The sequence below is a fragment of the Eublepharis macularius genome, chromosome 13 (genome assembly GCF_028583425.1).
Source record: "Eublepharis macularius isolate TG4126 chromosome 13, MPM_Emac_v1.0, whole genome shotgun sequence".
Classification (NCBI taxonomy): Eukaryota; Metazoa; Chordata; class Lepidosauria; order Squamata; family Eublepharidae; genus Eublepharis; species Eublepharis macularius.
The window spans coordinates 20,293,802-20,307,666 of record NC_072802.1 but is presented as its reverse complement, the minus strand read 5'-3'; the positions used below and the strand labels follow the sequence as shown (position 1 = coordinate 20,307,666).

Below are 13,865 nucleotides of genomic sequence, written 5' to 3'. Positions count from 1 at the left end.
TTGCCAATCCCTGTACACCCCTCTGGCATTCCTTTTTGTTCTCCTGTTTAACGGCTCTCTTGCTGAAGTTGAAACTTCAGCTTCTGGCTTCTGTTCTAAAAACAAAGATTACATTCTCTCTGTGAAAAAGGGAATAACTAAAAAACTGTGATGAATGTGCCATAAATTCTAGAAATTAATCAGAAAGCAGTATGGCACACTGCAACTTGCGATGCTGACCTACCCTCAGCCTATTCAGGGGTGAGAATTGTTGCACCCTAGTTTTCCTGTAACGCAATCTTTCAACTAACAATGCTTCTGAAATTTCTCTCTGCATTTTGGATTTCTGATTAGCTAGTCTTGTTTCTGATGTAGAACCAATGCATTAAGAATGCTAGGTTTTATTGCTGGATTTGGCATGTGTGATTCCAGTTCCTTCCATTCCTTCCCCCTCCTTTACAGCTTCATGCATTGCAAAAAAAAAAAAAACACCACAAAAAAGCAAAGCTGCTCTACTTCCAATATATCATGAGTGGATGAGCTCTTCAGTAAAACACACAGAGAGAATAATAGAATGATGCTGAGATCCTAGACATGACTGCATCAAGATTGCTTTTTTTTGCAGCAGTTTATGACTGTTATGTTGTCCCAGGGTTGTCTTCCACATAGATTATGAACCTTCAGAAATGTCCTCTGAGTTAGCTTTTCAGTCCCGCAAAACACCATGCATAAAGTGTATCCATAAGGACTGTATGTATATAGCAGCTGTAGAGATGGGTATGAACTGGGATAATTCTGAACCGTGCGGTTTGTGGTTCATCAGATTTCACGAACCATGAATTTTCATGAACTTGCCCCAGTTCATGAACCAGTTTGTTCAGTTCATGAAAATGTCACTTCCGGGTCAACAGAAGGTCGGCAGAGAGCCCATCTCCCCCCTCCCATTGCCTAGGAAACTGATTGATCCGCACCAGGCTGTCTGCAGTGATGAATCAAAATAGGAACCAAACAAACTGGGCTAAAATTTGTCATGGTTCGTGAGAAATGAGCTCCTACAAACCATGGGTTCGCGAACCACAAACCGGCCCAGTTCATGACAAACTTAGGTCCATATTTCAGTTCATGCCCGCTTCTAATCAGCACTCAATGAAAAAGCTCATTGATAACTATGGACCAATCATCTTACTCTGCTTCACAGGTTTTTTTTAAACAGGAGGAGGTTGAACCCAGAATGCTGCATGAGCTCTCTAGAGGAAGAGTGCTATAAAAATGTAATAGGTTGATAGATACCTAACTAGAGGTTTGCAGCCATGGACTGCCCTGATGGGGCAATCTTTTGCCCCTGTTTGCAAGCCCCCCAATCTCCAAAATCCCCCCTAACTTCATAGCCTGTGAATAGGATGGCAGAACTGGGGAGAAGTCAGGCTGAGTATTATATGTTCTCTGTGTTTCTCCCCAATGTGCTCTTACTTACCAAACCTTCACTAGGCATGATGCTGGTAAGGTGAACAACTTCAAGGTGAGCTGATTGTGAGACCAAAGAGTCGGATGAGAGGGAGATGATGTGGTCACAGATTCCAGAGAGCGTTTTACACTGCAGGAAGGGAGGGGAAAAGAGAGAAATCACTATAAGCTCTTTGATACAAGTATTAAATTATTCATGCTAAAACATTGTTTATCGGTACCAATGTAGGACCATTGATTTTAATCTGCTTGGGGGGAAAATAGCTACATTATGGTTTTCAGGGTCAAACTACACATTACACAAGAGGACAGATTTTCTAATGTATAGGTTTTTTAATGTTCAGAAGCAGGCGGAGGGGGATTTGGATTAGGTCCATGAATGAAAGAAGGGGAGGCTTAGCTATTTCCCCAAAAGAAAAGGGGGGCAGGAAAGGCAGCATATAAACAAAACCCTCTGCCTTCAGCTATTAGCCTCAGCAGAGGAAGAAATGACGGATTCAGCATGAGTATCTCCCCCCCCCCCCCACACTCACTGAAACAAATATTTTATGGAAGGAGAGATTTCTGTGGCCCAGAACACCAGCCCAAGAAAATATACAAGCCCCTTTTGTACTGAAAAGCTTCACCCAAGAAAATTTATATAAATATGTTGGAATAGATAATTCTCTTAAACAACGTAGACTCACAAGGCTAGATGATTTAAAAATAAAAACCAGCCTCTTCTCACCTGCCTCCTTTCTCTGTTAGCCCTAAAGGCAAAGTCTTCCACTTATACAGAAATTAAAAAGACACAGTATGAATCTGTTGACAGCTATTGCATTTGACAACCTGCAGGTAGAGTACAAAAAGTAAGCAAACCTGTATCACACAGATGATCCAGACCTGCCTGGGATATCCCAGCAGGGATCCCAGCACCTTTGCAGCCCTGTATGGACCCTGACTCAAATCATTTGGTAGAGTTGGATTTAGAGCTAAACAACAAGAGATGAATTACACAAGGGCGTGCATATGAAGGGAGTCGCAATGTTAGAGGGGAAGCTGAGTTTTAAAAGACAGATCGGAAGGCTTTGTCAATTTCCCCTCTCTACAGAGCTAGAAAAGATGGCTCCTCAGAGGGTTTGTTAATTTCTTCTTTGCCTTCTGAAGGCTCTGTCAGTTTCACCTCCCCTTCTAGGAGGCAAAGAGGAAATAAACAAACCCTCTGAGGACCGATTTTTGCGGCTCTGTAGAGAGGGAAAATTGACAGAGCTTTCCGATCTGTCTTTTAAAACTCAACTGCCCAGCAAACATTGCAACTCCTTTCATGTGAGCATCCTCATGTAATTCGTCTCTTGTAGTTTAGCTCTGAATGAAGGTTATAAGATTCCCCTGAATACCAACACTAATCATATAACATATCCCTGTCGCAGTTCCATTAGGACTGCTGTGCTGCAAATCTCACCCCACCCAAGTGTGTATAGCGTGTGTGCGCTCATGTACTATAATGTTCCAGAAGAGACATAACAATTGGAATCTAGTCTATATTCAGCCAGGGCTCAGACTGAGAATGCATCAGCATTGTTATGGGGAGTAGAATTTCTTTTTAAGATATAGCCACTGTTTCCTCTTATTCTCTTTCAAAAGAAGAATTTCACTTTGATATCTCTTTGTAGTTTTCTTTTACACCTCTGTGCATTCTTTTGTAATTTCACCTCTGGCAGGGTTCATTTGATGCTACACATCAGGCGGTGGTGCTCTAACAGGAGGTTGGGAAGGTCTGGAAAGGCACTGGATGCCTCTGAGCATCTGCGGAGTGAAATTCTGAAATTCTGCAGAACCTCCCTTCCTGCCCCTCTTAACTTCAAATGTCTCTTTTGATAAAAAAAGGAATGGATTTGAAACCAAGTGGCAGAGTTGCCAAGATGTTCCCATACAGAAAGGGGAGACAGAGTGGCTATTTCCACAGAGGGAATTTTCACTGTGTGGAATGCAAGAAGCCGCAAATGGAATACCCACAGCCTAAGCACAACCTGTAGGGTTCCTTTTAAACTAGATCAAAACCGAACCTGCTTTCATACCAGTCACAGGGCGAACTGTGGGGTGGATGCAGGTGAAACATCTATCTGGCACTCCTCCCCATTGCCATCATGGGGAGGAGACACAGCTAAGCTCTCCTTTCAAAATAGCACGGGAATATTATCTGCTGTGTGCACCATTCCCCTCCCCATTTTGGCCCTTTAAAAGCCTTTTCCCACTTGCCCTGCTGTAGTAGCTACAGGGCAGCTTGGCAGGGAAATGAAAGTGAAGGGGCAAGGGGGTTCTTGGACCCGGGGCGGGGGGGATACTGCAATTGTTGCTACGACTCTACTTTTGCACAGGCACAATGGAAGTAAGAGGGTGGCAGCAGAAGCAAACACTATGGGATGGGCATGTTCTCAAGGCAGTAGCTGCTGCTTCTGGGGTATTGTGTTTTCATGCCCACACACAGATGCCTCCGGAGAGATTGCATCAACTTAGGAGGCCTGGGCTGACTTTGCTGTGTGCAGTCACACTACTTGCTCGTGTGCTGAGTTCTGGGCTGATTCTGCACACGTTGGATAATGCACTTCCAATCCTCTTTCTAGATCATTTGGAATGGGTTTTTTTCGTGTGCGGAACAAAAAATCCACCTCAAACGATTGATAATGTGCATTGACAGTGCATTATCCAACGTGTGCGGAATCAGCCCTGTACTCTGTCATTTTGGTTCACCCAATACATTTGGAAAAACCATGACGAAAGTACCACAAATCTTCAAGGTTTTCTACTGTAAAGGAAGCCTACAAAACTGTTCTGCTGCTTGGGGAGGGGGAGGGGAGTATAACAGTACTCTGTTTCGCTATTACTTACAGCTTCCTGCCTGATGCCTGTTAACTCTCACATAACTTGCCCTTCAAGTGTCCACCTTGAAACTAAACACACAACTATGAATATCTCTGAGCAACATCAGAAGCAATGAGCCTCAGCTGCCAGCCAAATGCCTAACTGCTTCTGTGTTTGACTAGCACCACCGGACTCTCATGCTCGTAAGTTAAACATGGATGTTGTTCTTCTTGGAATTTTTTTCAACATATCCTGCTTTGATACATCAGTCCAATGGTGCACGAGTGGGATGAACATTTCGGCACATCTATGCGCATAACTTCATGTTTAGCTGGCTGCATGGGATTATTCCTTCTGCACCATCATGCACATTCACAGTTTTTGAATGGGATTGTCATATCCCATACCACCCTCCAAAGTGCACTGGACTTTATCACTGAGGCTCAATGGGGGTACCAGACTTTATTCTAGCTCTGCTCCATTCCTTTCATATTCCACTCCATTCTGATGTTAACAACATTAGCAAGGGGAAAATATTCTCACCTGTCTGTGTGAATCTGCTGGGTTTTGCACCATGGCTTGTGTAATACTTAACCTTCCACTGTCATTCAAAACAGGACTGTCTCAGCAGCCACATACTCAAGAAATAGTTACCTCCCTTTTTCTGGGCCCAGGTGTATTTGCTGATCTGGAAATCGCTGCTGGTTTTACTGTCTAGCAGTCTAGCTTGATTGACTGTGCAACGCACAAGAGAAAAGGGTACCGATTTGAATTCTATGCAACAACTTGATGTATGATATTGTTCACATGACAACATTAAAAAAAAACTAAATACCATTTTTTCTTTTCTGATACATCGCAATGCTGTCTCATCAGCAAAATTGCCCCTGCCAGATGTTTAGCCACTAAACAAAGAAACATAAAGCACTAAACACAAATAGTTAATTGAGGATTGTGTGGGTGTGCCTTGCTTATGCAATTCTGCACAGTGTCTGTATTTCCCCTTTCCCCTATGGGTGATATATAATTCCATGCAAAGTCTGCAACAGAAAGAAAGAAAAAAACTCAAATTCTCCTAAGTCAGCCGTCCTTGCAACAAGTATGCTAATGTAAATGGTTTCAGCAACAAGGATGCTAATTTAAATGGTTTTATCAAGAAGTATGCTAATTTAAATGGTTTTTCAACTTCCCTATTTATGAGGTTTATTGGGTTTTTTTAAAACATTTAAGTTATTTGTACTCCACCTTTCTCGCTGGGACTCAAGATGAATTACACAGAAAAGTCAATACATTCAACAGGATGGGACATCCAACAGACACTGCAGTAAGATCAAAAGGTAAAGGTGCAAGCACCAAGTCATTACTGACCCAAGGGGGGAAGTCGCATCACGATGTTTTCTTGGCAGACCTTTTACGGGGTGGTTTGCCATTGCCTTCCCCAGTCATCTACACTTTACCCCCAGGAAACTGGGTACTCATTTTACTCATATGGGACCAACCAGAGATCAAAACCAGTGGTGACACAAAGCGTAAGTATTAACATGACACATTAAACAATGCAAAAATTACTTAGTAGTAACCTACTTACAGCAACAAAAAATATAAGCAATGATACAATGGTATAGTCAAAAACCTTTACCCCAAACTTCTTTCTGAATCTTTTGTTACAGTACACACCTATTTTCTGTGCAAAAAGCCCTCTTGAATAATTCAGTTTTGCATAGTTTGAAGAAGGCCAGGAGGGCCAAAGCCTTCCCGACCTCAACGGGCAGACCATTCCAAAGGTGAGGGCCGCAGCGGAGAATGTACAGGGGATTTTACCCACTTGCAGGGTGGCACCTGTAGACAGTCCTGCTGAAATGAGTGATGTTGTCATGGTGGAGCATAGGGGAGAGGCAATCCCACAGATATGAGGGTCCAAGCCCATAAAAGGCTTTATATGGGATAGCAACTACCTTAAATTGAGCCTGATAATGGATGGGCAACCAGGGGAGTGACTGCAGAATGGTAGTAATATGCATGCTCCATCTTATTCCTGATGGAACAGCTGAGCTGTTTCATTCTTCACCAAATGGAGTCTCCAAATGGACTTTGAGGGAAGCCTTATATAGAGAGCATTACAGTAGTCTGGGATGGACGTAGGTGGCCAGGTTGGACATATCCAGGTAGGGGGCCATCTTCCAGGCTAGACTGAGTTAGAAGAAAGCATTTTTTTTTTTGGCAGCTGCATTAACTTGCTTCTCTAGTAGTAATGTTGGATCCAGGAACTGAGTCATCACTTGATGACTGCAACATCAAGTGATGACTTGCATACATGATTGGGCCTAACTGATAGGAGTATTTGATATCTAGAGTCAGTTCATCCATTTAGCTGTGATTCTTTTACTAATGTGTTGGTTTGAGCTGTTGCTCCTATTGAACTGTGCTGTTACTGACTTAAGGGCCATTGGATATTTGTGTTGCTTTAGTGTGTAGCTTGATTCTGACTTGAATGCTTTCACATTATTTCTTATGCCCTTTCTCCTGGCTTTTATTAATCCTTTTATGCATGGTTTGATTTTACATGGAAACTACCTTAAACATAAATCTAGGTATTGCTAGCAGCCAAACCCTCCCTCACACTAAAAAGGAAGTGTATAAATATGGCAATATCATAAACTCTTTTCCTCTTGGGCTTCAAGCACAGAAACACTGCCAGGCTAGGCAGAACAGTTGTCAACTTCAGCTCGAGTTGGAAAACTACCAGAATTGTAGGCAAGACTGATGAGCTGCCCCACACCCCACAGATGTGCAAAGATTTAAGACAAAAGAGGTCTTCCCAGAGTTCCTAAGTTTACCTCATTCACACCCTTCTGATCTTCCTCACCCACCTTCCCAATCTGGGCTGTTCAGGGACCTGATAAGTCCTTCCCACCTAAAGATTGTGGGTCACCAAGCACTTTTCTCACCTATAGTTCCTCCAAGCAGGGCTTTTTTTCAGCAGGAATGCGGTGGAACGGAGTTCCAGCACCTCTTGAAAATGGTCACATCGCCAGTGGCCCTGCCCCCTGATCTCCAGAAAGAGGGGAGCTTAGATTGCCCTCCGTGCCGCTCCAGCAGTGTAGAGGGCAATCAAAACTCCCCTCTGTCTGGAGATCGGGGTCGGGGCCACTGGCCATGTGACTATTTCCAAAACCTAGGGGGAAACCTCCTCTAGGATCAAGTCAAGAGTAGCGAGCCAAAGCTCAAGGAGGCACACAAAAAGGTTGCAATCAAACAACGGTTAACAATAACTAGTTTTATGTCTCAGTGTAATAACCAGAATAGTCCAGTTCAATAACAAAGTCCCTTACACCAAACTGTCATATATTTTCCTATTCCTTTGGTATCCAAGGTGCCTACAGTGGAGCACACTCAAATCTTTCAATCTGTCATTAATGGAAGCCGCTTGTTCTCCTGCAGGGGAAGAGCAGAGGCAGCATTTCCACCCTGATCGCTACGAGCTTTGCCCGCCCCGTCTCCTTAGGCTCGTTTCGAGAACAGTCTTCTTCCAGCCAATAATTAGTTGACTACACTAGAGATGGAAGTTGGAATACTGTTTATGGGAAAGAACTAATTATTGGCCGAAAGAACTTTGTCTGAATTCAGTTTGAGCCAAGCTGGTACCCACCCAAGTATCACATTGAGCTCACCACTGGGTATTTTTGTTCTGCTGTTCCAGCAGGGTCAGAGGTGCCGGCGATAACAAGCAGCATCTCATTAGCATGTTGACAAATGGCTTATTCTAACCCTTCCTAGTAGCCACAGGCTCATTTTGACAAGGGGCCATCAAAATGACAGCACCCTCGGGCAACACTCAAAGAGCCCGGGATTAAGCATAACCATATTTTGAGTTGTACTGAGGTCAGGTTCACAAATTACGTTTGGCCAGGCTTCCAGGCAACTTCCAGCTCCTGTGTTAGATCCATGTTAAAAGCTGTACCCATTTAACCTCTTTCAGTGCCCACACCAACCAACCAACCAACCAACCAACCAACCAACCAACCAACCAACCAACCAACCAACCAACCAACCAACCAACCAACCAACCAACCAACCAACCAACCAACCAACCAACCAACCAATGAAAATAGGTTTCTACAGATGCATCTTCACCGCTGCATCTTTGCATTTAGATTTAACACCCTAACTTTTCAGATTTGGGACAGAAGAAGGCAATAGATCCTGAAGCTGAAAAGTCAAGGAGGTATGAGACAGGGATTTAGACTGTAAGCCACCATCTGGCTAAAGAAAACTGCAAGAGGATCTGCCAGATTACCAAGAGAGTTTCTTAACAGCGATAGGCAAGAGTAGATCATGGCATGTTCCTAATTCCTATTACAACCTTCTAAATCAGCTTGTGGAATTCACTAACACAGGGTGGAGGGATGACTGCTAATTTAGCTGACTTCAAAGGGAGGTTAGATAAATTCATGGAGTAGCCATCATGATATGCAAGTTTTCCAACAGAGAGAAAAGTGGTTTCCTCTGGGCCATTTCTAGTCAGGAAAATGGCACAGAGGAAGGCTGAAGCCCATTTTCCCAGGTATCGTAGCCCCAGTCTGAATCAGGCCCCTGGGAACCTGGAAAGCACGGAACGTCCAGTGCAGGTGAGATCCAAAATTCTTGTGGTGAATATAGAGACTTTGTATTGCTTGAATCAAATTTGGAATTAGTGGAATTACTACATGAACCCTTAGATTCAGGGCTGCTTTTGGACATGTAGCCTGAATAGGCTTCTCAGGGGCCAAAGCAGGGGTGGAGGGGGCAGGTATCCCTTCCAGCCAAAAATGGGAATTAGGCCTGGAGACGCCCCCCCCCCCCCCCACAACATCAGCCTCTGTGGTTATTTGCTCATTTTCTCCCAAAGGAGGATCTAGAAGAAAGGAGCACAGCGCACACTTTCAAGCTTTCCTCTTCAATTATGGGTCAGAAGTGGGCCCTGGCAGCTGCCAAACCATGCTGGCTCATGGTGCCAGTCCTGGTTTGCAGCTCTCCATAGTAAAAGCTATTAAATGCCACTATCAAATAGTAATGGTGGAAAGTGCCATCAAGTCGTAGCCGTTTTATGGTGACCTCTGCTGGTGCTTTCAAGCAAAAGACCAACAGAGATGATTTGCTATTGGCTGCTTCTGCATAGCAACTCTGCTCTTCCTTAGTGGTCTTCCATTTAATTACTAATCAAAGTTGACGCTGTTTAGCTTCTGCAATCTGATGAGATTGGGCTTGCCTGGACTATCCAGGTCAGGACATCAGGTAGTTCTGGTAGGGCATTAGAAAATCAAATTTCTGAGCAAGAGTGGTCTGAGGAGAGAGAACCTTGAATTTCAGCAGCAGTGCCCTTAAAGGTTCATATCCATTATGGTTGCTAACCTCCAAGTAGTTTCGGGAGATTTCCCAGAATTACAAGGGATTTCCAGACAACAGAGATCAGATTCCCTGAAGAAAATGGCTGCCTTGGGGGGGTGACCTCTGTGACACTCTGCCACACTGAGCTCCCTTCCCTCCCTAAACCCCACCCACCCCAGGCTCCACCCACTCCAAATATCCAGGAATTTCCTAACCCGGAGTTGGGAACCCTAACAGCTATCCCTAATTAAGAACTGGGCGCTAAATGGTACTTCAAAAGCAGCCTTACCAGTGCTGAGCAGCAAATTCAAGATTTAAAAATACTGGGCTCAAACTAAGAATTTTCCTAGCTTACAACAGCCAGATGCTGTCAAGCTTGCAAGAACCAGAGAAGCAGAAATTACAAATTCTATATGTAATTCGCACAGAGATAGGCACATGTGCATGTAACCTATTTTGCATTCCATGGAGGGCATTCATTAGACAAAATGCCAAATCCAGCAGCTGCTGTTGGCTGATGGTTTTAACAACGGCTGCTTTCACACACGTTGGGTAATATACTTTGATGCACTTTCCATACACTTCTGCAACCATTTGCAACTTAATTTTCTGACAGGAAGATCCAGTTGCAAGCATTGCTAAAGTACATTGAAAGTGCATTATCTAACCTGTGTGAAAGCAGAATCACCCTGAGGGTGATTGTCCCTGATTGCTGAAACCGACTAGAAGTTTTAAAAATGGGAATGTAATTCACAAAACAATATCCTGCTTCCTGACTCCAGCAATCAATTCAGCGGAGAATGCCCATTGTAGGAAAAAAGTGCGCAGAGGCGGGGCACACAGAATATAAATATGATTGTTTTCAAAAGCAACTCAAATCTGTAAACATGGCACAGTAGCCCAAGAGGACTGCTGCTTCCACCCTCCGTCCTTTCCCACACTAATTCCCAAGGGGTGATGCAAGAATGCACATCCATTAATGTGAACCAATTTAGAACTCCGGGGGAAAAACCTATTATTATTATTGTGATTTTTGCATTTGCAGATGATGATTGCAATTGGTGACTCAAACGTGATTGGAGTTAAGTGGAGTTCAACTATTGGCAGCGCGGAGCAGAGCAGCGTTTTGCAAATGATAGTTTTGTTAACGGGAATTAAAATGGCTCCAGCCTCATACAGTTGACTCGGAATCAGTTTGTTAAGCAAGAGCTATGCCCCAGCTTCTGTGAACTTGGAATGTCATTAACAGGGCTCTATTGCCCAAGAAGAGAGAAATCCAGCAGTACCGCTTTTTTATTGAGGGTCCTTGGTGGGTTCAGTGAGAAACTGCACACTAAAAAGAAAGAGAACATGTTTTGTGAGGGCTTTTCTAATTAAATGCTCATCCACATTTAGCTAGGAATTTCAATGCTCCAGTTTCTTTTAGTAGAGGCTTAGAAAAGGTGAAAACTGCAACACTGCGGTCAGGGCTTTTTTCTGGAAAAGAGGTGGTGGAACTCAGTGGTGGAACTCAGGACTGCACAATGACGTCACTTTGGGTCAGCTGGAACAAGGGGAGAGTTCTTTAAAGTTTAAATCACCCTTGGCAAAAATGGTGACATGGCCGGTGGCCCCGCCCCCTGATCTTCCGACAGAGGGGAGTTTAGATTGTCCTCCGTGCCGCTCCAGTGCCGCTCCAGCAGTACAGAGGGCAATCTAAACTCCCCTCTGTCTGGAGATCAGGAGGCAGGGCCACCGGCCATGTGGCTATTTTCAAGAGATGCTGGAACTCCGTTCCACCACGTTCCTGTGGAAAAAAAGCCCTGACTGCAGTCATGAATATCTCCTCCCCTGGAATAGCCCCATCAAGTTTTAATGTGGTCTACTCTGGAATAAATGATTTGTTCAAGGATTCTGTTCTATATTCGCACTGGAGTTTTGCTGGGGGTTTAATGCCAAAAGACTTACACAAGTCTAGTGATATTTTAGGTGCTAACATTTCCGCAGGAAGGTTCAGAACTAGCAATGGGAATGTTTCCCCAAACTCAGTTCTGAGTGGGCTTCGGATTAGGCTCAGTTCCCATCAGGCCCATAAACTGGCCCATTTGGAGTACCGACTATACTGTATTTCTGAGAATGTCTTTTGTGCCAGAGTGATCCAAGCTAAAACTCAACGAGGCTCGTCAAGAGAAAGGAATTTCAGAATTTCATGGCTTTACATTTTGCTTTTCATAAGCTTCACTAAAAGAAACTAGAGCATTAAAGTTGCCAGCTGAATGAGGAAGAACAGCTCACTTGAAAAGCCTTAGTAATAAAAGACTGTCGCTATCGCTGCAGTTTCTCGCTGAACCCACTGAGGGCTTTTGCTGACTCCTGTGAAATGTAGTTTCTCAACCTTTATAGGGCCTTAAATAAGGACCAAGAAGGTCTGGATGACTACACTGCTGCTTAATTAATGCTACTCTTCTTATCCTTTGTTGCTGCCATCGGGTAAATTTCAGCAGGATATGGAAGGGGACAGCTGTGGCAGTCTGGTGCCAGAGACAAACCAATTACAAACTGAGCCTAAACTGCAGAGGGAGACTCAGCCAGGAAGATATGGACTGGGGAAGTTTCTCTTGGGCCATTTTCACACACGTTGAATAATGCACTTTCAATGCACTTCCGCAATCCTTTGGAAGTGGATTTTTTGTTCCACACATGGAAAAGCAGTTCCAAACGTTCACTAAAGCGTATTGAAAGTTGGATAATCCACTTTCAATACACTTTAGTGAACATTTGAAACTGATTTTCCAGAGTGATTCCGCAGACGTTGGATAATGCACTTCCAATCCTCATTATAGATCATTTGGAATGGGTTTTTTTATGTGCGGAACAAAAAATGCACCTCAAACAATTGATAAAGTGCATTGAAAGTGCATTATCCAATGTGTGCGGAATCAGCCCATGTGTGGAACAAAAAATCCACTTCAAAAGGATTGCGAAAGTGCATTGAAAGTGCATTATTCAACGTGTGTGGAAATGGCCATGGCCTTCAGTTCTGAACACCACTGTTCAGATGTCTTCTGCTGTCTCCCTTGCAAATGGCAGGCTGGCCATGATCCACAGGGAAAAAACCCAGATAATTTTACAATAACAGAAACACCAGTTTGGTCATCCTGTTATTCCATGACATATTTAGCCTGCTGGAGAGTAGAGGCCAGCATTTTAAAAGAAACCCATTACCACTGGCCTAGTTCAAAAAAGTTATGCCCCAGTTGTCATTAACTGATGAAAGTCTAGCCCTGAAAGATTGCTAAAAACCACTTTTAGCATAATCGATCAAGAAACTTAGTTCCACGGTGAGCCACTGATATGCAAAGCTGTAATAATTAACATGATGCATTAGCACTGTTTTTTTTTTTAAATCATACTATAAATAGCCAAATGGTTAAACAGCTCCTTTGCAGCTACTTGGCAATCAATATTGATTTATAATCTATTCAGCAATTTCGTGAAAAATACATTTCCCATAGAAAGCAGAGCCTGAACAATTAATGATGCACTATAAACTCTTTGCCAACAGCAGCAAAAGTTTTTCAAAGTAGGGGGTTGAAAAGAGCATTTCAAAGGGAATTCCTGTGAATGTACAAAGCTGCCTAATACCGAGTTGGAACATCAGTGACTTTGCTCAGCATTTTCTTCTCATTTGGCAGGGGCTCCTCATGATCTCAGGCCAAGCAAGGTCTTTCACAGAACCTACCACTGGAGACCCACAACTGGAGAAGCTGGAGACACACCAGGTCTTGAACCTCAATCCGGCTGCATGTAAAGTGTCTGCTCCATCACAAAGGCCCTCCCCCAATTTCTGCCCAGGTTGCTAACTTTAAAGGGGATTCCCAAGACCAGAACACCAGAAAGTATGCTAATACCCAAAACTAATTTGGGTAATTTGGGTGGAGTAGAGAGAGAGAGAGAGAGAAAATGATGTTTGCAGCTTCATCTTGGGTTGCCAGCTCTGGGTTGGAAAATTCCTAGAGATTTTGTGAGTGGAGCCTGGAGAGGGCGGGGTTTGAGGAGGGGAGGGGCATCCATGCGGTATAATGCAATAGACTCTACCCTCCAAAGAAGCCATTTTCTCCAGGCGAACTGATCTTTGTCAGCTGGAGATCAGATGTAATTACAGGAGATCTCCAGTCATCACCTGGAGGCCAGCAACCCTAGTTTCATCTGATCAGTGCAACCATTGATGACAG

General features: G+C 43.8%; 1 protein-coding gene across 1 annotated transcript in view; it reads right to left on the bottom strand.

Annotated features, from left to right (window-relative positions):
* LOC129341262 (connector enhancer of kinase suppressor of ras 2-like) overlaps positions 1-13,865 on the bottom strand; it is a 531,721-nt gene that overhangs the window by 250,832 nt on the left and 267,024 nt on the right. Inside the window, exon 6 of the mRNA XM_054996377.1 lies at positions 1,454-1,573. Within this exon, the coding sequence (XP_054852352.1) occupies positions 1,454-1,573 (120 nt within the window). The remainder of the gene's footprint in view (positions 1-1,453; positions 1,574-13,865) is intronic.